Below are 21,715 nucleotides of genomic sequence, written 5' to 3'. Positions count from 1 at the left end.
GTGGTTTTGTTTGCATTAATGTGGGTGGTGAGGAGAGAGAGAAATATGAGAGCCTTTGAAGGTAGAGTCGAGTTTCTCGCAGTTGAGGTGTAGTCTCTGTTCCCTTATTTTTCTGGAAACTAGTCTTCATTCCCTTATTTTCTTTTTTCATGTAATCAGAAAATTCCTTGTTGTATAGAGTATTGGATGGACTTTGTAGATTACCTTTTGGTATATACTTGTATACAAACCAGTAGGGGAGGGATCTAAGGTTGCCTTTTGGGAGGAATTAACAGCATGTGTGGAGAGGTAGGAGATTCCTTGAATGTTGGGGGATTTTAGTATTGTAAGGTTTTCGGAGGAAAGGTTGGGTTGTTGGGTGATATCCATGGCTGTTTAGGAGTTTCCAGAGTTTATTGATAATCATTTTCTTATTGGTATACCTTTGTTAGGTTCCAATTTCACTTGGTCAGGTCGTAGGTTCAATTTCCAAATCTCGGTTGGACAAATTCCTTGTGTCTACTTCTTGTGAGGACCCAAATGTGATCTAATCCCCTTTTTTGCGTTGGGCTTTGATCATTTTCCTATCTTACCTTGGTTTACCTCTAGGCGCGGTGAACAAGGATCTTGGTGTTTGGAATCCGGTTATTCAGAGGGTAGAGAAGAGGTATGGCAAAAAAGATATTTTTCCAAAGGAGGCGAGGAAGTGCTTAGTATAAGCCATTTATAGAGTATTCCTACATATTGCATGTCCTTGTTCATCGCTCCTACCTCCTACTATTGTTATAGGGAAGCTAGAAAAGGTTGCAAAGGAATTTTCTTTGGGATGTGGCGGATGGAGCAAAGAAGTTTTACTTAGTTCGATAGGAGATCGTGACTTCTCGTAAACGGCATGGAAGGCTTTGGATTAAGGAATTGAAGGTATTTAACAAAGCACTTTTGGGTAAATGGTTGTGGAGATTTGGGGTTGAGGGAGATGCTTTATGGAGAAAGGTGATAGTGGATAAATACGGAAGGGGATGGAGATCAAATAGGATCACCATGCCTTTCGGGTGTGGTGTGTGGAGGAATATTATGAAGGGGGAAGCCTTTTATGACAACATTGGTTTTAAGGTTGGGGTTGGGAGTTAGAGGGTGTTTGGATTGGCTTAAAAGTTGGTCAAACCTACTTTTAAGTCAATTTTTTACTTCTGGTAGTGTTTGACAAATATAAAAAATAACTTAAAATAAGTTACGAAGTGTTTGGCAAGGTAAAAAATGACTTAAAATAAGTCGGAAACCAAAAGTAGGTCTCCCCCTACTGTTTATTTTTTGACTTAAAAGTCATTTCAGTTTGACTTTTTATTTTTGACTTAAAAATTACTTTTTTTAAGTCAATCCAAACGGGCTCTTAGTTTTTGGGGGGCATAAGTGGTGTGGAAGTTTGGATGAATTTTCGATTTTGTATAAGGTATCTTGCCAAAGGGATAAGTTTGATCAACAATTTAGGGGGTCACAATAGGATGAGTATTTTGGGGCAGTGCAAGCAGTCGGCAAATTTGATGCTTTGAGTGTGAGTGGGGGAATAACAAAGTGTTCTCGTTAAGTCCTTTTATGAGAAACTCCTGGTTAGGGCGGAGGAGAGGTTTCCATATGGTTTGGTTTGGTTACCTACGGTATCGAGGAAGGTGAGTTTCTTCACATGGTTAGCTACTAGAAGGGTGATTTTGATGGTGAAGACTCTTAGAAAACAAATGGTTGTCGGCTTGAGCTAGTGTTTCCTTTGCAAATAGGAGATATACTCAGATGGTTTGGCATTTCTTGGGTAATGCCAAGATCTATGGAGTTGATGTTCAGCTAGAAGTGTAGAGCTAGAAGAAGGCAGTACATTACTCCTCTTGAGTTAATGTGGGTCGTTTGGAAAGAGAGGGAACTTTTGAAGGGGTGTAGATGAGCTTTGCTCAATTGAGAAGTAGTCTTCGATCCTTTCTTTTGGTGCAACCACGTAGTTCCTGTTTATATAATCCGGTGTCTTTCAAAGAGAACCATATTTTGTAGGTTTATCCTTTTTTGTATAAGGCCATGTTGACCTTGTTATTATCGATGGATACTTTTACCTATAAATTGTCTTTTACTTGTATAGGGCCAGTTTGACTATGTTTATGAATGAAAATACTCTTAGTTGATAAAAAGAAGACCATTAAACCATCTCAGATATGCGTAAAATCGCAAAGTTATGTCTTTCAGGCTAAAAAATCTCTTCTCCCCATCTAATATCGGTAAATAAAGTTATACTTATTTCTAATTTTTATGTCCCAACAACAACAATAACAACAACATACCTAGTGAAATCCCACAAGTGAGGTCTTGGTAGGGTAGAATATACGTAGACCTTACCACTACCTCGTGGAGGTAGAGCAGTGTCATGAAAAGCGACAAAAAGCACGAAGCGAAGCGAGGCGAGGCGCAAGCACTGCACTTTTATGCTCTGAAGCGAGGCGCTGCTAAAAATGCGAGCGCTTCAGTAGGCGAAGCGAGAAGCACGCTTAAAGCAAAGGCGACAAAAAGTGGGCTAAAGTGTTGTTAGGTTTTTTTTAAAACTTTTGTATAACACACTTGTCTGTTGCGACTCAAACATTTCCCTCTTCTTCTTCTGTGACACAAGCATCTCAACATTGTTGCTGCGACTCAAACGATAAGTTCCTCCTCTCTTTTCTTCCTCTTCTGGACTCTCTTTCAGTGACTACTTCTAGGGTTTTCTTTCCCCTGTTATGCTCTGTTGTATTTTACTTATTTGGTTTTGCTTTTTGCATTTGCTTAATATGTTATGATTATGAGGTACTTTTTAATTTAAGTATTGAAAATTTTGCGTAGTATGTTATTTCTATTGAGTTCTTGGTTATTTATATATGCATATTTAATATTTTTTTATTTTTGTACTAAATAACGCTTTAGTAGAAAAAAGTGTGTTCTTTGCTTCATTCTTCGGTGAAGCAAGCCCTCGTCGCTTTTTTCCGCTTCTTGCTCTCCAAAACACTGAGGTAGAGAGGTTGTTTTTGAAAGACCCTCGGCTCAGATGCAGCTATTCCAAATATAAAGAAGAAAATATAGCGCATCACAAGAAAATAATGTAAAGTCTACCAGAAGGGAGCAACAACAACAACAATAAAATAGTGCAATAATTGAAACACAATAAACAACCCACTAGGATAGATTATTCAAAATAATAATGAATGCCGATGGGGTCCAAACAGGAACTACACAAATACAATTAGAACACTGCCAAACACCAAACACCAAACACCCTAAGCAAGACCATCTACACTACCTACTAACCTTCTACCCTAATCGAAACACCAAAATGTGGGTGCATATTTTGGTCGGGGTTTCCATTTTTTTCTGGATGGGAAGGATATCATTGATATTAATATTATTTCTACTACATTTTATTCATTTGTAAAAAGTGGGAAAATCAGTACAAAAAAAGTAGACCACTACCTATAAACTGTTAGGGGTCGTTTGGTAGGAAAAAAAATAACGCAAATAACGCAGGAATTAATAACGCAGGGATTAGTAATGCAGGGATAAGTAGTGCTGGGATTAGTAATGCAGGGTATATTTTTTATCAAGTGTTTGGTTCATTGCTTTTGACCTCATCTTGTGTTTGGATTAAAACTCTACAAAAAGCTTCTTTCCAATTATACCCTTGCATTATTATGAGATTTTCTATTTTATGTAATCGATCAAGGTAGATAATTGCCGGGACTATTATTTTTCTATGTCCTTCTAACTAGCTAGGAGAAACAATTTTGTTGTCATGTTTGCGATTTTCTCACTTGAGTTATTTGAGGGTAAACAATTATTATCTTAATAAATTAATCACTTAAAAAATGTTAATTTTCAATTTAGAATAGATAGACCATCTACTTTAAAACCTAAAAGACGGTAAACAATAGTAAAATCGAATTTATCATCTACATTTACACATAAAAATTACAAGTTGTAGTTTTAATATGTATGCAATTTATAAATTGTTCAAAATACAAATAATTAGAAACCACATATAAATCAACAAATAATATATTAAATTAAGATCACAAATGTCATGTGGTGATATACTTGTCTTTTCAATTAGTAAATGTTAAAGAACTCACATTTTAAATATTGTATTGATATGTATTGCATTTATTTATTAACAAACAACTCTCTCTAAATAATAAAATTTGTAAGTTAATTTATTTCAATAAATTATCTAGTACAAATATAAAATATAAAATCAAGAAAATAAATAAAATGATTTGAGGGATATTTTTGTCTTTACATAGATAATCCCATGGTATTAAATCCAATGTATTACTAATACCACCAAATGTAAGGTATTAGTAATACATCCTACAATACCATGTAGGGTGTATAACTAATTCATGGATTAGTTATACTTAGGCCCAAAAATTCTACCAAACATAGTACTAATAATACCATACATAATACATGGACTATTTCTCCTAATACCTCCTACCAAACGACTCCTTATAGTCGCCGCTCTCCACAAGTTCATTTGTTTGCTGATGATATTCTTTTGTTTCCAGAAGATAGATGAAAAAACAGAGAAATGTTTTGGATTCAGGAAAAGTATTTCTAGATTCTTCCAAATACTTTTGGGTTGTGCTTCTCTTTAGTAGTTGATACTTTGAGGCTTGTCCAAACCCTTGTTTTGTCTTTCCTACACTCCAACTCAAGCTACTGGCATCCTGACATAAAATTCTCTTTTCTGTATCCAAGGGTGTGGTCTAGCGGGCAATAAAGTGGGTAAAAACCTTGAAGGTCAGAGTATAAATCCCAGCAATACTATGTGATTTCTGTTCATCTGCTTAAGCCTTTGTTATTAGAGTTACTCAGTACATGTACTATGTACTAGTAGAAGATAGTAGGTACCTGGTGAAATAGTCGAGTGCCCGCAAAGTGGTCCAGATACAACCGTTATAAAAAAAAATATAAACTTTTCTTAATCCTCTTTCAACCAATGTACTGCTTGATCTTAATCATATATAGAAATACACAAAGTTATCAATTTCAAAAAAAAGAAGAGAAAGGATTAAGCTCCAAGAATGGACACTTGGCCCATCTAAAGAGAAAAGATTAAACTCCAAGAATGGACACTGTCCTCATTTATCTAATGGCATTATTTCTGTTCTGTTCCTTGCGGTAATTGTCTAGATCTTTGATAAAATCTTCTGTCAGTGTGGAATGAAATGAAGAATGTGTTCTTCACTGAAAGCTCTCACTTATTGAGCTTATCATTAGTTTGGTTTCTTATATCTTCTTTTAGCATGCATCAGTAAAGGTGATTTCCATGAACTCATGCAGGTGGTGAAAGTATATATGGTGGTGTATTTCCTGATGAATTTCACTCCCGTTTAAGATTCAAACATAGGGGTTTGGTGGCATGTGCCGGTGCAGGCACACCAAATTCAAATGCAAGTCAATTCTTTATGACTTTGGATCGTTGTGACTTTCTCGACAAGAAGCATACAATCTTTGGAAAAGTAACCAACTCGTCTCCTTACAACAAGCATACTACATCTTATCAAAACTTTAACTTATTTCAGTAAATTTAAAGCTTCATTCCCTTATTTGCAGGTAACTGGGGATTCAATATATAATCTTATTACATTGGGTGAAGTTGAAACCGGCAAGGATGATCGGCCTGTTGATCCTCCACCTAAGATACTATCTGTAGAGGTACCTCGATTTCTGTTTGTGCTCTCTTTCACCGCCTGATGCTGAGGTTGTGTCTACTCTTAAATTACATATCTCATGCTTGCCTCGAGGCACATCAATTTATTGCTCATCTGTGGTATAACCAAAGTAGTAGTTAGATAGACTCTATGTTATTTTGGCCTCATTAGTTTGCATTTAATGGGGGTTTGCATCTAATGATTCAGACCTAAGCCCATTAAGTGCATTTTGTTTTACTTAATAAATATCTCTTAATAGGTCCAAATACATCTGACCGAATTAGATCTGTGAAAGAGTCTTAATACCATTCAGATTTTAAAAGTACGCTTTTATTTCTCTCTCAAACTCACACTCTATTTTTTTTTTTTCTTTCTCAAGGCAGCTTTTTTCTTCCTTTCTCTTGCAACTATCAATCAATCAGTCTAATATTTTTCTCTTGAACCAATAAATTATCAAATCCCGCTTGGGTATTCTCCATCTTTATTATGTATTTTTTTTTTGAAACAGGTAACTTTGTATATTACTACAACAGTACATAGGCAGTACTGAGCCATATTTACAATAAGATCATCAAATCCAGCTATCTGATCCTAAATTGAGTCTAGTACATTAATTAGGGAGATAGTGTCATTGGAGCATATTGTTTTCTATACTATCAAAACATCTAGAATTCCTCTCCTTCTATATTACCCACCAAATGCTAGGAGGGACAATGCTCTTAGACTGCATTCCAGCTTCTTCCCAACTCCGAATGGCTTCAGTGATCTTGCTTGGCATGAACCATGACGTGCCCTTGAGCACCTTGAGCACAATGGAATCCCTCTCTTCATTAGGTTGTCTTGGGTCAGAACTGCTTCCTTGGCCAATAACCACACAAAACATGATGCTTTGAGGGGCATTTTGGATTTCCAGATTCCTTTCCAAGGCCAGTTACTTGTCAACTGGTAGGAGTTGTTCAACCAGTTATAAGCACAATTCACCTTGACAATACATGTTTTGTTGCCCTTCCACCATAAAGTACCCTGACCACCCTCCAATCCATTGAGTGGACCAATGGTGTCGTTAAAATCAGCAACTCTCTGAATCTCCCAATAATTTAAGTGTCTTCTAAAATGAAGTTCCACCCTTGAGGAGACCAGTGATCAACTATGGACTTGTGCTGGTGTGACACTAAGGTACTAATATCTAGAAACAAATTTTCTAGCCTGCCAGCCTCATGCCATACATCCATCCATCCAGAAGTCAGTTCTTTCCCCATTTGCCACTTTGATCCTTGTATTTTTTTAATTTTGAAATCATCCCACAAGGAGCTAATGGACCTCCATACTCTTACTCCATAGTGTAGTAACAGTTTTGGTCATCTAGTAATCTTCCCCTTCATACTATGCACTAATGACTTCCTTCCAGTAGGATTGATTTTCATTGCAAAACCTCCACAACCATTTCATTCTGAGAGCCTTGCTCTGATTTTTCAAGTTCTTAATACCCAATCCCCCTCGTCTCTTACCCACTGTTACAACATCCCATTTGACCAGGCTATAACTCTTTCTCATTACTTCCCTGCCACAAAAAACTTTCTTCTGATTTGTCCAATCTGTCAATGACTATCTGTGGAATTGGAAACACTGACATCATATAAGTTGGGAGGGCATCAAGGACGGAATTTATCAAAGTATCCCACCTCTGCACAGATATTGCAATATCCACCTTGCTAACTTCATCTCACACTTTTCTACCACCTTGTTCCAGATCTCATAAGATTGAGAACTAGCTCCCAGAGGCATCCCTAAATATGTTGTTGGCAAAACACCTATTTCCCCACCCAATATTGCATTTAGATACTCCATGTTTTGCACTTCATTGATAGGGTACAAATAGCTTTTCCTCCCGTAGATGTGCAGACCTGAGAACCCCTCAAAAAACACCAAAATCACCCTTAAAATCTTGAGTTGGCCTTCTTCAGCATCACATAGAAAAAGAGATGCAGATGAGTCACTTCCATACTGCTATCTCCATTTCTACCAACCTCAAAACCACTCAACCATCCCCTCAACTTTGCAGTTTTAATCATGCTATTCAGACCCTCAATAACAATTAAAAATAGAAAAGGAGATAGGAGGTCTCTTTGTCTGAGCCCCTCTGTGCACTGAAGAATCCGACAGGGGATCCATTAATGAGGTTTGAAAACCTCACTGTGGAGATGCATTGTTTGATCCACTGGATCCACTTCCTTCCAAAACCCATCCTCTCCAGAGTATTCAACAAGTATTCCCAATTTACATGATCATATGCCTTCTCCATGTCAAGCTTACACAAGATTCCTGGCTCCTTTTGTTTCTGTCTAGAGTCCACAGTCTCATTAGCAATTAATACCGCATCCATGATTTGTCTACCTTTGATGAAAGCCATTTGCTGAGAATCCACTAGTTTTGCCACGACCCCTTTCATTCTCTCTGTGAGAACTTTGGCGAACAATTTTGTAGATGCTTTCAATCAAGCTAATAGGCCTGAAGTCTTTCAATTCTTTGGCACCTTTCTTCTTAGGAATCAAGGTTATGAAGGTGGCATTCAAACTCTTTTCAAAAATTTCCTGATCATAGAAGTTTTGATTATCTTTCATGATATCACCCTTCACCTCCCAACATTTAAGGAAGAATCTCATAGTGAAGCCATCGGGGCTTTACCGATTGCATAGATCTTCAAACAGTTTAGAACTTCACTTTCCTCAAATTTCTTAGTAAATGCATTTTTTCCTCCTCATCAAGTGTGGGACAACTGTTGCTCCTGAAAGCAGGTCTCCAACTGTCTGTTTCAGTGTACAGCTTCTGTAATACTTTACAATTTCCCCTTCTCCTCTTGAAGGATCCTGAAACAGTTCCCCTTCTATTACCAATTGATCAATGTTATTGTATCTTTTGTGAGCATTGACCATTTTGTGGAAGAACTTAGTTTCCTTTTCCCTTCTTTGAGCCATAGTGATCTGGATTTTTGCCTCCATGAGATTTCCTCATTTTTAGTAACTCCTCATATTCTAGTAAAGTTGAATTCTTGCTTGAGATCTCCCATTCTGATAATCCTCTGCCCTTCATGATCTCATCAAACTTAGATAGTTTTTTAAGAAGAACTCTCATTTTAGATCCTAAATTCCCTTGTTCACTCATGCTCCAATCCTTAAGTTTGGTTTTTAGAGCCTTAAGTTTTGAAGCAAGAATAAAGTCAGGTCTCCCGGAGAAGTTAAAAGAATGCCACCAGCTACTGATTCTATCAGTGAACCCTTATGTGCCAAGCCACCAGTTTTCAAACTTAAAGTGGTTCTTCTTTTTGTTCCATACACCCCCTTGTAATGCTACAGGACTGTGGTCTGATATGAGTCTCTATAGAGCATTTTGCCTTGTGTTATTGAAGTTGTCATCCCACTCTTCAGATATCAAAATTCTATCAATTCTAGAGGCTGCCTCGAGATTATCCCCTTTGAACCACGTGTAATTGTTGTCTTCTAGCTGTAGGTTAACAATTTCAGGTCTTCAATAACATCTGAAAATTCCTTCATGCCTCTGGTTCTTCTCACACAATTTCTTGTCTCTGATATGAAGCTTACTACATTGAAATCACCACATACAACCCAAGGTCCTTCTATTATTCCCCTTATAACCCCCATTTCCTCCCAAACCGACCTTTCTATATAACAATTAGGGGCATACACCCTTGTGTAGTTATACAATTGAGACTCAAATTTACAAGTCAAAGTGTACATACCAGTTTCCACAATGTCGCCTTTCCAGGCCCCATTGTCGCATAACTTTAAAATTCCCCCTCTGGTTCCACTAGCCTCCAAACTTGCATATTTGATCCATCTACCTCCCCGGATGTGTCCAACTTTTTCTTCCATATTCCCCTCTAATTTGTTTTCTTGCAAACAAATGATATCTGCATTCCACCCCTCCATCACACTATTAACCAATCTTCTTTTGTCCCTATCATTCAGTCCCCTTACATTCAATGTGACTAACTTGAAATTCATCTGACATATAATTAGATTTCTCCCCTTACTCCGATTCCCACTATTTTTTAACTTAACATCAAAATTCACCAGGCTTTTCAATTCTTGGGAGCCTCGAAGTCTTGTTTTCTTGCACATTGTTTCTGGTTCCATTCTTCTTGCTTGTCTGGCACTGTCCACTTGTAATAGTAGTTCAAGGGTTTCTTCTACATAACCCTGGAAATCAGCCCCTAGAACCTTCCCCAACTTGATTAAGTTTTGTAGTACCCATACTGATGTCTCCCTTTCTTTATTTCTGACCACTTCTTGTTGTCGAGTCTGTAGTGGTTCTGCCTCTTCTATCTCCCACTCCCCCACTTTAGTGATTGATCTTTGGTCTCCTATTTTTGAAGTTCTGATGTCCTCCACTTCTGTATCTGTCATGTTCATATCATTCTCTTCTATTTCAATCAAGTGGTGCAGTGATTCAATTATTGTTTCTCCCACGATGTTTTCCATCTCCCTGTCCTCATGAATAATCTGATCTGCCCTATGCATGTGCGTATTTTTTGTTTCTTGACAGTGTCGCGGTTCAAGAAAATCAAGAGATATATTAGAGTTTTCATCTTCAGGGTCTTTTCCTAAAATATCATTGAAAATCACTTGGCTTGAGTAATCAGGCCCAAGTTTTCTGGAAACTCTTTTCCTTGTATTGAGCTGCCGATGGAGGCCCAATATTTCCCCCTCATTTAAATGGGGCATGTGCCTCTCACATGCTTCCCTTCTTTCTTCATTGCCAGCTGTGAGCCAGGATTCACCCACATGTTCTCCAGCTGGGAAATCCCTTGAAATAAGAGATTGAGTACCCTTTTTGCAGACTTTGCAGCCTATGGACCTCTAGGTAAATGAGGGGATTGTACTTCTCTTGTTTTCTTCTCCAACTGCTCCAGGATCACCTTTCCCAACTTCGGCAGCACCTCAAATCTCACGTGATTCTCCGCCCTTATCGGGAAATGGTAAACGACCCCATACTTGGGGATAGAGACTTCTCTGGGTATGTTTCTTCCATCATTTTCTACCAAGATTCTCGCCCACATCATATGATTCTTCAGTTCTGTCTCCTCCTCTGTAGCTACCCATCCTCCACAAGGGTTTCCAATTTCATGGAACATTTGACTTGACCAAAGATGGAGAGGGATACCAATGATTCTAACCCATGATTCCTTTGTCAGGCTGTTGTTGGGGGTGCAACCTACCAACGTAAACTACCATTCCAGGTTGAACCTTTGGTTCTTCCAATTCCACTGCCCTTGTAAGGTCTGTTCTGCCATGTTCCTGTTGGGAAATTCAAAGAGAAACTTTCCTCCATACATCTCATAAATGTTAACACTCCATAACAAGGATGACCATCGTCTGACCTCTGACAGTGTAGGTTTCTCCTTATTTCTTTCCCCCTTCCAGATGTCCCACTAGACATCTCTTTAATAGCCCATTCTCATGACTTTCCATTTGAGATAGTACTTCAATATTTTCTTCCAAGCTGTTTGTCTCTGCCTCTCTGATGAATTTTGACAGCCATTTACTATCCTTGACAGCTCTAGCGTAGGGGTAGGAAGCTTCAGTAACTCTTGGTGGACCTACCTTTTCCAAACTTTTGGGGCATTTAATGAAGCTTTCAATCTTGGGAGCTATGTCGTACCACCCTGCATTCATGGCAAGCTCAGGAATAACAAGGACAGATCTCCCCCCATTATTAATGGATGTGATACTCATAAATCTCCCATGTTCGTTGTATTTTCTGGTGCAAAAGTGTTCCTCCTCTCTTTCTGCAGTTTTCCATCTCCTAATTGACTTTCTCTGATCACTGGATGCTTCTCTGAGGGTGAAGCAAATCCATTCCATGATTTTGTTGCTCATGGAGGATCTTCTCATCATTTTTCTGCTCCTTTCAACCCATTCATACCACACTGTTCCTTCATATCTCCATCTAATAATATCATATGATTTGAAGCCAACATTGAAATAAATCCTATTTTCGCCCATTGATAAGGACCAGAAATTAACGGACTGAATCCAAGAGAAATAAACTATCACGAAGGTAATAGTTCAAGGAAGAAGACAAGGACTGAAATTGGATTCCCGCCAGAATTATGTGAGCCAGTAGCTGAACAAATTAGCTTACATTAGAGTGATTCTGGTTCTGGTTCTGTTTGAAGCTGTATCAGGGTTGAGAGTAAATTGGGGAAAAAGCAGTCTGTTTCCTGTTAATGAAGGCCAGCAGATTCAAAACTTGGCAAATATTTTGGGATGTAGAGTTGATCAAATGCCTACCACTTACTTGGGCATGCCTCTAGGTAGCAATCACAAGGCATTGGATATCTGGGATGGTATCCTGGAAAAGACTGAAAGGAAATTAACTAGGTGGAAAGCTCAGTATTTATCTTTAGGTGGAAGACTGATCTTAATAAATTCTGATCTAGATTCCTTACCCACCTATGTGATGTCTTTATTTCCAATCCCAGCAAAAGTTGTGGAAAAGTTAGATAGGCTAAGGAGGAACCTTCTGTGGCATGGAAATAAAGAAGGGAAAGGTTATTGTTTAGTAAACTAGAAAATTGTGCTTCTCAGTAAAGAAAGAGAGGTGGTCTGGGAATCAGAAATCTGAGGTTGCAAAATGAGAGTCTACTGATGAAGTGGCTGTGGAGATACACTGGTGAGGAAAGAGCTCTATGGAAGGAGGTCATAGTAGCGAAGTACGGTGAATTAAACCCCTGGTGTACAAAAAATGTTTCTGAACCTTATGGTTTGGGTGTGTGGAGAACAATCAGAACTCTTTGGCCACAGATAGAAGCAAATTTATATCTCAAAGTGGGGAATGGAAACAAAACGAAATTTTGGAAGGGTGGATGGGTTAATCAAACCTCTCTCTAGGATCTTTTCCCAGATCTGTTCCTCATTTGTGAGAATCCTTAAGATAGAGTGTGTGATTTCTGGACAGAGCAGGGATGGAACATATCATTTAGGATAATGCTTAATGATTGGGAAATAGAGAGGGTGGCAGCTCTGCTGGGAACATTAGGTGGAATTTTCATTATCCCAACAGCTACAGACAGGGTCTTGTGGAAACTCAGCAGGGATGGGGTTTTCTCAGTCAAAAGTGCATATAACTGCGGACTACATGAGATGACTAGGGGAACACAATATCCTTGGAGGTACTTCTGGAAGAGTGCCTTGCCCACCAAAGTGAAAGGTTTTACTTGGTTAGTGATTCGGACAGTTTGACTTACTCAAGAAGTCTTACGAACGAAAGGTAGACAACTAGTTCCCAGGTGTTTTCTTTGTTTTCTTTGCAACATAACAGGGGAAACCAATAAGCACTATTTTTTTTTTTTGAGAAAGGTAACTTAATAAGCACTATTTTTTACATTGCAAGTTCACCACTCAGCTATGGAACCTTTTCCTCAACATTACAAGCACTAGCTGGACAATGCCAGAGCACACATCGGATCTTTTGAGTTGCTGGATTAGGAGGGGAGGAAGTAAAAGTCAAAAGCGATGGTGGAGATTAATACCATCATGTATACGGTGGTCAATATGGAAGGAAAGATTCTTTAAAGATAGGTCCAATTCCATACATAAAGCAAAATTGAATTGTATTGAAGTTTTACTTCTTTGGTGTAAACTACTTTGTATTGAAGATGTAGATCAGATTGTAGATTTGATAGGAAACTTGTAATCCCCCCCCCCCCCCCCCCCGGAAGTAGGGAAGAGAGTTATCTCAGGGAAAGTGGTGCCTGAGAGCATAATGGAGTGTATTATCAATATAGGCTTCAGTTGCAAAATTAGGGTTTAAGAAGACCAACAAGATGTCCACAACTTAAGCCAAACAAAGAGGAAACAAAACGCCCATATTCTGTGAGAAAATAAAGAGAAAGAACAACATTCAAAGTAGATATTCTACCATCAGCAAGTACATTTCATTCTGATTCTTGTATTTACAAAATCCAACAGCCTCCTCTCTTTAAATTTGCTTTGAGAAATGATCAATGACTTTCTTATTTGAATTATATATATATATATGATATTTAAATATAAATAAATAAATTATGCACATTCATATATTGAAAAACAACAGTCTTAATCATCTAGTGTTCAGACCTAGAGACAACATCTTAATCATTCAAATTCAAATGTCTTAATCTTAGTGAAAACAAATGAGGGCCTTAATGGTATTTGGAATCAGTTATTTTACTTATTTTTCATGTGGTTTACCCAACTATGTTGTGCACTTTCCACATCTGTTGCTAGTGCGCTTCTGATTTTCTCATGGGTTAACTAATTACATGTGTGTTGTGCTTGTATCAATATCCAAAATCATAAAGCCAACCTGAGGTCATTGGATTAGTGGTCAATATTGATATCATTTTCTGGATAAGAGCTTTTGCTGCGAAGATATTGTGCAATTCTGGGTCTCAGAATAGATAGCTTGCTTTTACATATACCTTTCTTCTCCATTTCGTTTGGTAATGTAATGTTTGCTTTAGTTTCTTTGCCCAAATTTGAGTGAACTTGGACATACTACTCTAGGATCTTTATCAATTGATGATAACCTGGAAACAATCTAGGCCAAAAGAATCTTTTTAGACATTCAGAATATTTTTGTAGGAATTTCATTTCTGGGTTCTGAGAATGAAACACTTGGTTATTTCTGAGAATTGAGAAAGGAATTTAGAATTAAAGTATCTTTCTCCACTGTAAATTATGATGAAAGAACGTGGAATGAGCGGAGGGTGGAAGGGAAGTGCCTGAAATGTTTTACAGATATGCTTATAGAAATTATGGCATGGATCAGATGGGGTTGAAGTGTCCCAAGAAGAGGATACATCTTTAAAGGAGTAAAATATGAAATGGAGGCATTCTGCGATTTGTTTGCAGCCAAGATGGCAATGATAATGTAGCAGGAGGCCCGAAGCACATGAGGTGGTGGATGGGTCGAATGGGCGTTTCTAGACTCTAGAGGAACATAGGATGGTATGTTTATTTTATGAGCTTAAGGGTGATGTCCATTGTTGAGCAACCCAAAGCGACACGATCATTATTTTGTCATCTCAAAATGATCAGAAAAACTTTGAATGGGGAACTTTCTGGAATCTACATAGACTGTAACTTCTTTACAAGATCTGTGGGATGAATTGTATGAAATGTGAGAAAGTGACAGCTTCTGTGGGTTATTATAGCTAATGTTGTTACCATTAGATTTGAAAGAAATAAGAAATAACAATAGAAATTTGGAAGAAATATCAAGTGATTTCTCCAGCTTCATTTCTAATTGTGACGTCGCTGATTTTTTTTTTGGGTGCAAAGTGTACATGAAGCAATAGGGAGCGGCTTCACACATCAATAGAATTTTGATTTCTAGCAATTGGAAAGAGAAGTTCCTGACTCTATTCAATAGGCATTGTCAAAATCTATATTCAGATATTTGTCCTCTAATTGTAGATAGTGGGGGTAATTGGGGGCTATCCCAGAGAACATATGGTTACAACACATTGATTTTAAGGAGTTACTTATTCATGATAATGTTCTTTTTAAAAATAACAAAATCCACCCCTATATATAAGGAAAATCTATCCCAAATAGCATGCGATTCAAATCCTACTTTCATGGAAATAATAAATACTAAAATCAAACTAGAAAACTTTAAACTGGAATCTTTAAAGGTGGAGGGAAGCAATGTCACTGATCCTACTGATATCAAGGAGGCCATCAAGAGTTACTACGAAAATTTGTACAAGGAGACAGAAGTTTGGAGGCCAGAATTACAATTGCAGGGGATTACTTGTATTAATGAGGATGAAAAGGAAGAGTTACAGAAACAAATTGAGGAGGAGGGGATTCTAGAATGCATTAAACTTTGTGCGATGGAGAAAGCTCCTGGGCCCGATGGTTTTCCCATGTCCTTCTATCTTATATTCTGGGAAGTAATGAAAGAAGACATCAAAGGTATGATACACGAGTTCTATAATAATCAGAGGACTGAGAGAAGTTTCAATGCAACTTTTGTGGCTCTCATCCCCAAGAAAGTAGGTGTTCTGAATTGAAGGACTGCAGACCTATAAGTCTAATCTCAGGCATATACAAAGTGTTAGCAAAGATACTAGCTGAGAGACTGAAAAAGGTGGTGGATAAGTTGGTCAACAAGCATCAGATGGCCTTCATTAAAGGGAGACAGATATTGGATGCTGCACTTATAGCTAGTGAATGTGTGGATTCAAGATTGAAAGGTGTTGAGCGTGGTGTAATGTGCAAATTGGACATTGAAAAGGCATATGATCATGTAAATTGGAAGTTCTTGCTGAACACCCTCAGACAAATAGGCTTTGGAGAAAAGTGGTTGGGTTGAATTCATTTTTGCATCAGCACTGTCCGTTTTTCTGTTCTGGTGAATGGTGAATCAGTGGGCTTCTTCCCTACAGAAAGGGGACTTAGACAAGGTGACCCCTTATCCCCCTTTCTATTTATCTTGGCAATGGAAGGTTTTGATAGCTTGATGAGAATAGCAATACAAAACAGATGGATCAAAGGTTTTCAGATACAGGGTAGCAGTGGACAAGTTAATGAAATTTGTCATTTGCTATATGCAGATGACACTATCATTTTTTGTGAACCTCGGGAGGACCAAATAAGATTCTTAAAAACAATCTTACTGTTTTTTGAAGCTTCCTCGGGTTTGAAAGTGAATTGGGGGAAAAGCAATTTATTTCCAATCAAGAAGGTGACAAACATTTTGAATCTGGCAAATATTTTGGGGTGCAAAGTGGAGAATATGCCAACAGTTTACTTAGGTATGCCTTTGGGAAATGAAGACGAGAGCATACAAATTTGGGATGGCATTGTGGAGAAAACAGAAAGGAGATTAGCAAGATGGAAGGCTCAATATTTGTCTATGGGAGGCAGACACACTCTCATCAATTCAGTGCTAGACTCCCTTCCTACTTATGTCATGTCACTATTTCCATTACCCCCCAAAGTTCTGAAGAAGCTGGACAAATTAAGGAGGGACTTCCTTTGGCATGGATGCAAAGAAATTAAAGGTTATAACCTAGTCAAATGGGAGATAACCTTGAAAAGCAAAGACAAAGGAGGTATGGGTATTAGAGATCTAAGGAAACAAAACAATAGTCTTTTGATGAAGTGGTTATGGAGGTATAATGAAGAGGGGCAAGCTTTATGGAAGGATGTCATCAGATCCAAGTATGGTGAGTACAATCCTTGGTGCAGTAATGTTAATGTTGATGCCTATGGGGTGGGGGTCTGGAGAACTATCAGAAACTTATGGCAAAAACTTGAAGCTAATACGTACATTGAAGTGGGAAATGGCAGGAGCACTAAGTTTTGGACAGATGCGTGGAACAAACAGATTCCTCTAAAAGAATCCTTTCCAGATCTGTTCTTACCATGTAGTAATCCTGATGCAAATATCAATGAATGTTGGACAGCACAAGGGTGGGATCTAATCTTCAGAAGGTTTTTGAATGACTGGGAAGTGGAGAGAGTGGCCAAATTGCTAGAGCTATTAGAAAAATTCCCTGGCATCATCAATGCTCCTGATTCTTTGAGATGGAAACATAGTAAAGATGGGGCTTTCACGGTTAGCAGAGCATACAAAATGGAAAGTCCACAGCAACGCAACTCTAAGCAGAGTTTGTGGAGAAAGGTATGGAGAACCTTAGCACCAATTAAGATAAAATGTTTTACATGGTTGGTTGCTAGAAGGGCTTGCCTGACACATGAAGTGCTGAGGAGAAAAGGAAAGATTATAGTATCTTGGTGTTCATTATGCGGGAACGCAGCAGAGACCAACCAGCATCTATTCTTGCATTGCAACTTTACAACACAAATTTGGGCCATCTTCCTTAGTCTCACAAAAACAAACTGGACCATGCCCGAGCATACTGCAGATTTGTTGTGTTGTTGGATAAGAAGAGGAGGGAGCAAGAGTCAAAAGGCATGGCGGAGGATAATTCCACATTGCATTTGGTGGACAGTATGGAAAGAAAGAAATAGTAGAAATTTTGAAGATAGGTCCAATTCCATTCAGAAGGTTAGATGGGATTGTATTGCGTCCTTTTATTTTTGGTGTAAAGAGAAAGGTTTAGAGGTTACAGAACAAATTGTAGAATTATTAGGACCCTTGTAAATATATATATATATATATATTTTTTCTCTTCTTTTGTTCCCCTCTGTTTGCAGGTCACCAGCATCTCCTTAATGCTGAAGAATACACCATAACCATTTTCAAATAAAAAAATAAAAAAAATTAGAAATTAATGTCACACTTCTTCCCAAAAATACCTAACAAGAAAAGGAAAGAAGTGTCAAAATTTGACACCAAAACTCAAGCCTAATGCAGCCCCTTCTTGGGTATCAATTGCACATCCATTTCAGCCTGTCTTTGGGCATGAATTCAGCCCCTATTCGCAGCCCACTTTGGCTGAAATTTTAACTCTTTTCTTGGGTCCCATGTGGGCCCCTTCTCTTGGTTTTCATGTTGGCCCAATTTTCCTCCCCTTGGACTTGAACCATGAAATATGTGTAGCACTTACCCCATTCTTTACCATAATTGTTGGGCTCATTTTTGAGCTCTTCTTCCCCAATAAGCATCTTAATGATTTCTCATTGAAGCCTGTCAACCTTAACGCAAGTAGGCCAGCATCGATGCTATCAATTATGGTCAGTATGTAACCAGAAGATGTGTATCTTTTTGAACTATTTTATTCTCTGTCTTTTGGTTGTCCTCTACATGCTCTTCTGTGAATTTCTCTTGTTCTCCATTACAGCATCAATGGCCTTCTTTGAATTTCTCTTGTTCGCTGCAGCTTTTTTGTCTTAATTAATCTTCTGTGAGAACTTTGTCCATTTCTCTACCTCTTTATTTATTATATTGTAAGGCGTTATTTGATTAAAAAAGGGAAATGCCATATTAATGGTAAAATAAAATCATCTGACTATGCTTCCGCTTCTTTTATTGTTCCTCTTTTTGTCACAATTTTTTTTATTCTTTTACACTATGGAGGGTCTGAACCACATGTTCAGAACAGCAAAGGTAAATGGTTGGATAAAAGGGTTCAATGCTCAAATAGGGAGAGGTGATGATCTGGAAATTACACATCTTTTCTATGCAGATGATGCCCTGGTTTTTTGTGAAGCAGAAGTGGCACAAATCAAACACTTGAGAGCAATCCTTACAATATTTGAGGGCATTTCAGGGCTTCATGTTAACTGGTCGAAAAGTTTCCTCTTCCCAATTAATCAGGTAGACAATATACAAAGTCTAGCTGATAATTTGGGATGTCAGATAGCTTCTCTGCCCACGAAGTACCTGGGGTTGCCTTTGGGGGCCAAAAATAAGGAGTTGGAGGTATGGAATGAGGTGATGGAGAGATGTGAGAAAAGACTCTCAAGATGGAAAAGTCAGTACCTATCACTGGGGGGTAGGTTGACTCTCATCAAGTCAGTTTTAGATGGGTTACCTACCTACATGATGAGTCTATTTCCAATACCCAAGAGCATTGTGAAGAAAATCAACAGAATGAGAAGATCCTTCATTTGGCAAGGGAACAAAGAGAAGAAAGGCTACAACCTGGTGAAATGGGAGACACTCACTTTGAGCAGAAAACAAGGTGGCCTTGGCATGAGAAATCTTAGCATCCAGAATAATTGCTTGCTACAAAAATGGCTATGGAGATTCTGTACTGAAGATGGAGCCCTATGGAGAAGATTCATAGCAGGGAAATATGGCTTGTTTAGCCAATGGACCACTGAGGAGGTGATGGGGTCGTTTGGATGCTGTGTGTGGAAGACCATCAAAAGGTTGTGGCCACAGTTCAATAACAATATTTATATTAGTGTGGGCAATGGTCTGAAAACAGATTTCTGGAATGAAATCTGGAAAGGGGATGATAGCCTGAGGAACTTATTCCCAAACCTCTACACCTTGAGCTTACAAAGATCTGCTACTGTTGCGCAAGTATGGAGCCAACAAGGGTGGAACTTAGTGTTCAGGAGGGCTTTGAATGACTGGGAAATTGAGGATGTGGCCAAGCTACTAGAGGTGCTAACACCCCTCCAGCCATATCTCAAAGAAAGGATAAACCAATTTGGAAGTTACATAGCAAAGGAATGTTCACAGTCAAATCATGCTACTGGAGGATAAATGTCAATCAGTCAGTGACTAAAAAATGGCCTTGGAAGCTAGTGTGGAAGACAAGAAGCCCATTAAAAGTAGCATGTTTTGTTTGGTTGGTCATAAGAAAAGCTTGCCTTACACATGAGGCATTACAAAAAAGGGGGATGCAGTTTTGCTCAAGATGTTTTATGTGTGAGCAGAAAGCAGAAGTAAATAATCATTTGTTCATTCACTGTAAAGCAGCTTCAAAATTGTGGAATATGTTTTTGTGTATACTAGGGGTTAGCTGGGTGATGCCAAAGACAACCATGGAGCTCCTTAATAGCTGGACAAAAATTGGCAACAGAGGGAAAAGTGAAGATTGGTGGAAGACTATTCCAGCCTGTATATGGTGGACTCTATGGAAAGAAAGGAATGCTAGGTGTTTTGAAGGACAAAATGATAGTTTTCAGAAGATAGAAATGAAATGCTCAAAGTCTTTTATTTTTTTGGTGTAAGCAAGAGTTGGTAGGGGAAAGCATAGAGATGGTCGATTTTAAAGGAAACTTGTAATTCCATATGACTGTTTGAGGGTGTGCCCACCACCCAATGGGATGTAAGTTTCCAATTCATCATCCCTTGGATGATGAATTTTTTGTGAATACAAAGTTACCCTTATCTCAAAAAAAAAATAAAAAATTATTCTTTTAATTTCTGGGAATTCTCTCTGTTTTCTCAATTATATTTAGCTTAAGAGATGTATTTTTTTGCAAATTTTGCTTTAACATTCTTATGTTTTGTGGGCAGTTTTAGACTTGTAGATCTTCTTCTACTGCCACTGGATTAGGTAATAGTTTAATGTTTAATTGCTCAGCTTATTCTTTGAATCATTGGTAGGTATTATGGAACCCTTTTGAGGATATTGTCCCGAGAGCAAATCCTGCAGAAGCCTTGCCTTCTGGAGTTGCAACTGAGAAGAAAGATGCAAAACAGAAAGCTACCAAGTAAGATCTTTTTCCCGACTTCTAAGTTCTAACTGAAGCAGTTATCTTGAAAGTGAAATATCTTTTCATCAATATCTTATGTTTTTACCAAATCCTTTTCTGCTTCACTCAGAAAGTTGAACTTGCTTTCATTTGGAGAAGAAGCAGAAGAGGAGGAGAAAGAGCTTGTAGCTGTGAGTTCAAGGATAAGAAGCAGTCACGATGTCTTGGATGATCCCCGTCTGCTGAAGGAAGGAAAACATGATCAAGCTTTGGTAATGCCTATATTTTTTCTATGTTTGCCGTGATATTCCAATTCTGCATCTTCTCTATCTACAAAAGTAGGCAAAGGCTCTACCCTTATAGTTGCAATGCAATTTTTTTTTTATGAGAGCCTTGGGTAAGGAACTTAAGTACATTAAGACGTGCAGTAGGTTATGTTTGTACCTCATTTTTTTTTGCTGATACATTGTAAGCAATGGAAGTTCAATTCTAGTTTCATCAAAGCTTTAGCCAAGCAGAATTGAATTTTTCTGCATAGGATAAAAGAGGCAAAAAGGTAGGGGCATGGCCTGTGTACACCCCACCCTCCCCAGACCCCACTTGTGGTATCACACTGGGTATGTTGTTGTTGTAGGATTAAAGAGGCACCTGATATATTACTAGTTTTTCCTTGCATCTGGGGTCCCTTAGCCTCCATGTAGAACATCCTTTTACTAGCTCATCACTAGTATTCTTTTTGTTGTTTTGAGATTGGACAAGTATTATTTTTGTAAGTTCAAATCATATGCTCTCCTTAAATAGAGTTCATTAAGAAGCACTAGGATTGCATCCTTGTGCCTCAAATATCTGCTCTAAAGCAGATGCTTAGTATAAATCCATCTAGGA

General features: G+C 38.2%; 2 protein-coding genes across 6 annotated transcripts in view; one reads left to right on the top strand and one right to left on the bottom strand.

The window, feature by feature from the left end:
- Window positions 1-21,715, bottom strand: part of LOC125825807 (eukaryotic initiation factor 4A-2-like) — a 468,338-nt gene that overhangs the window by 297,921 nt on the left and 148,702 nt on the right. The window lies entirely within an intron of this gene.
- Window positions 1-21,715, top strand: part of LOC125825802 (peptidyl-prolyl cis-trans isomerase CYP57) — a 34,569-nt gene that overhangs the window by 741 nt on the left and 12,113 nt on the right. For all 4 annotated transcript variants that reach the window (XM_049505093.1, XM_049505092.1, XM_049505091.1 and 1 more), the window contains exons 2-5: window positions 5,326-5,504; window positions 5,599-5,700; window positions 20,742-20,848; window positions 20,961-21,102. In XM_049505093.1, coding sequence (XP_049361050.1) covers window positions 5,326-5,504; window positions 5,599-5,700; window positions 20,742-20,848; window positions 20,961-21,102 — 530 coding nt within the window. The remainder of the gene's footprint in view (window positions 1-5,325; window positions 5,505-5,598; window positions 5,701-20,741; window positions 20,849-20,960; window positions 21,103-21,715) is intronic.

The sequence above is a fragment of the Solanum verrucosum genome, unplaced genomic scaffold (assembly GCF_900185275.1).
Source record: "Solanum verrucosum unplaced genomic scaffold, falcon-dt-bn FXZP01000247.1, whole genome shotgun sequence".
Lineage (NCBI taxonomy): Eukaryota > Viridiplantae > Streptophyta > Magnoliopsida > Solanales > Solanaceae > Solanum > Solanum verrucosum.
The sequence above is the reverse complement of the archived record's forward strand: the minus strand, read 5'-3'. Positions and strand labels throughout refer to the sequence as shown.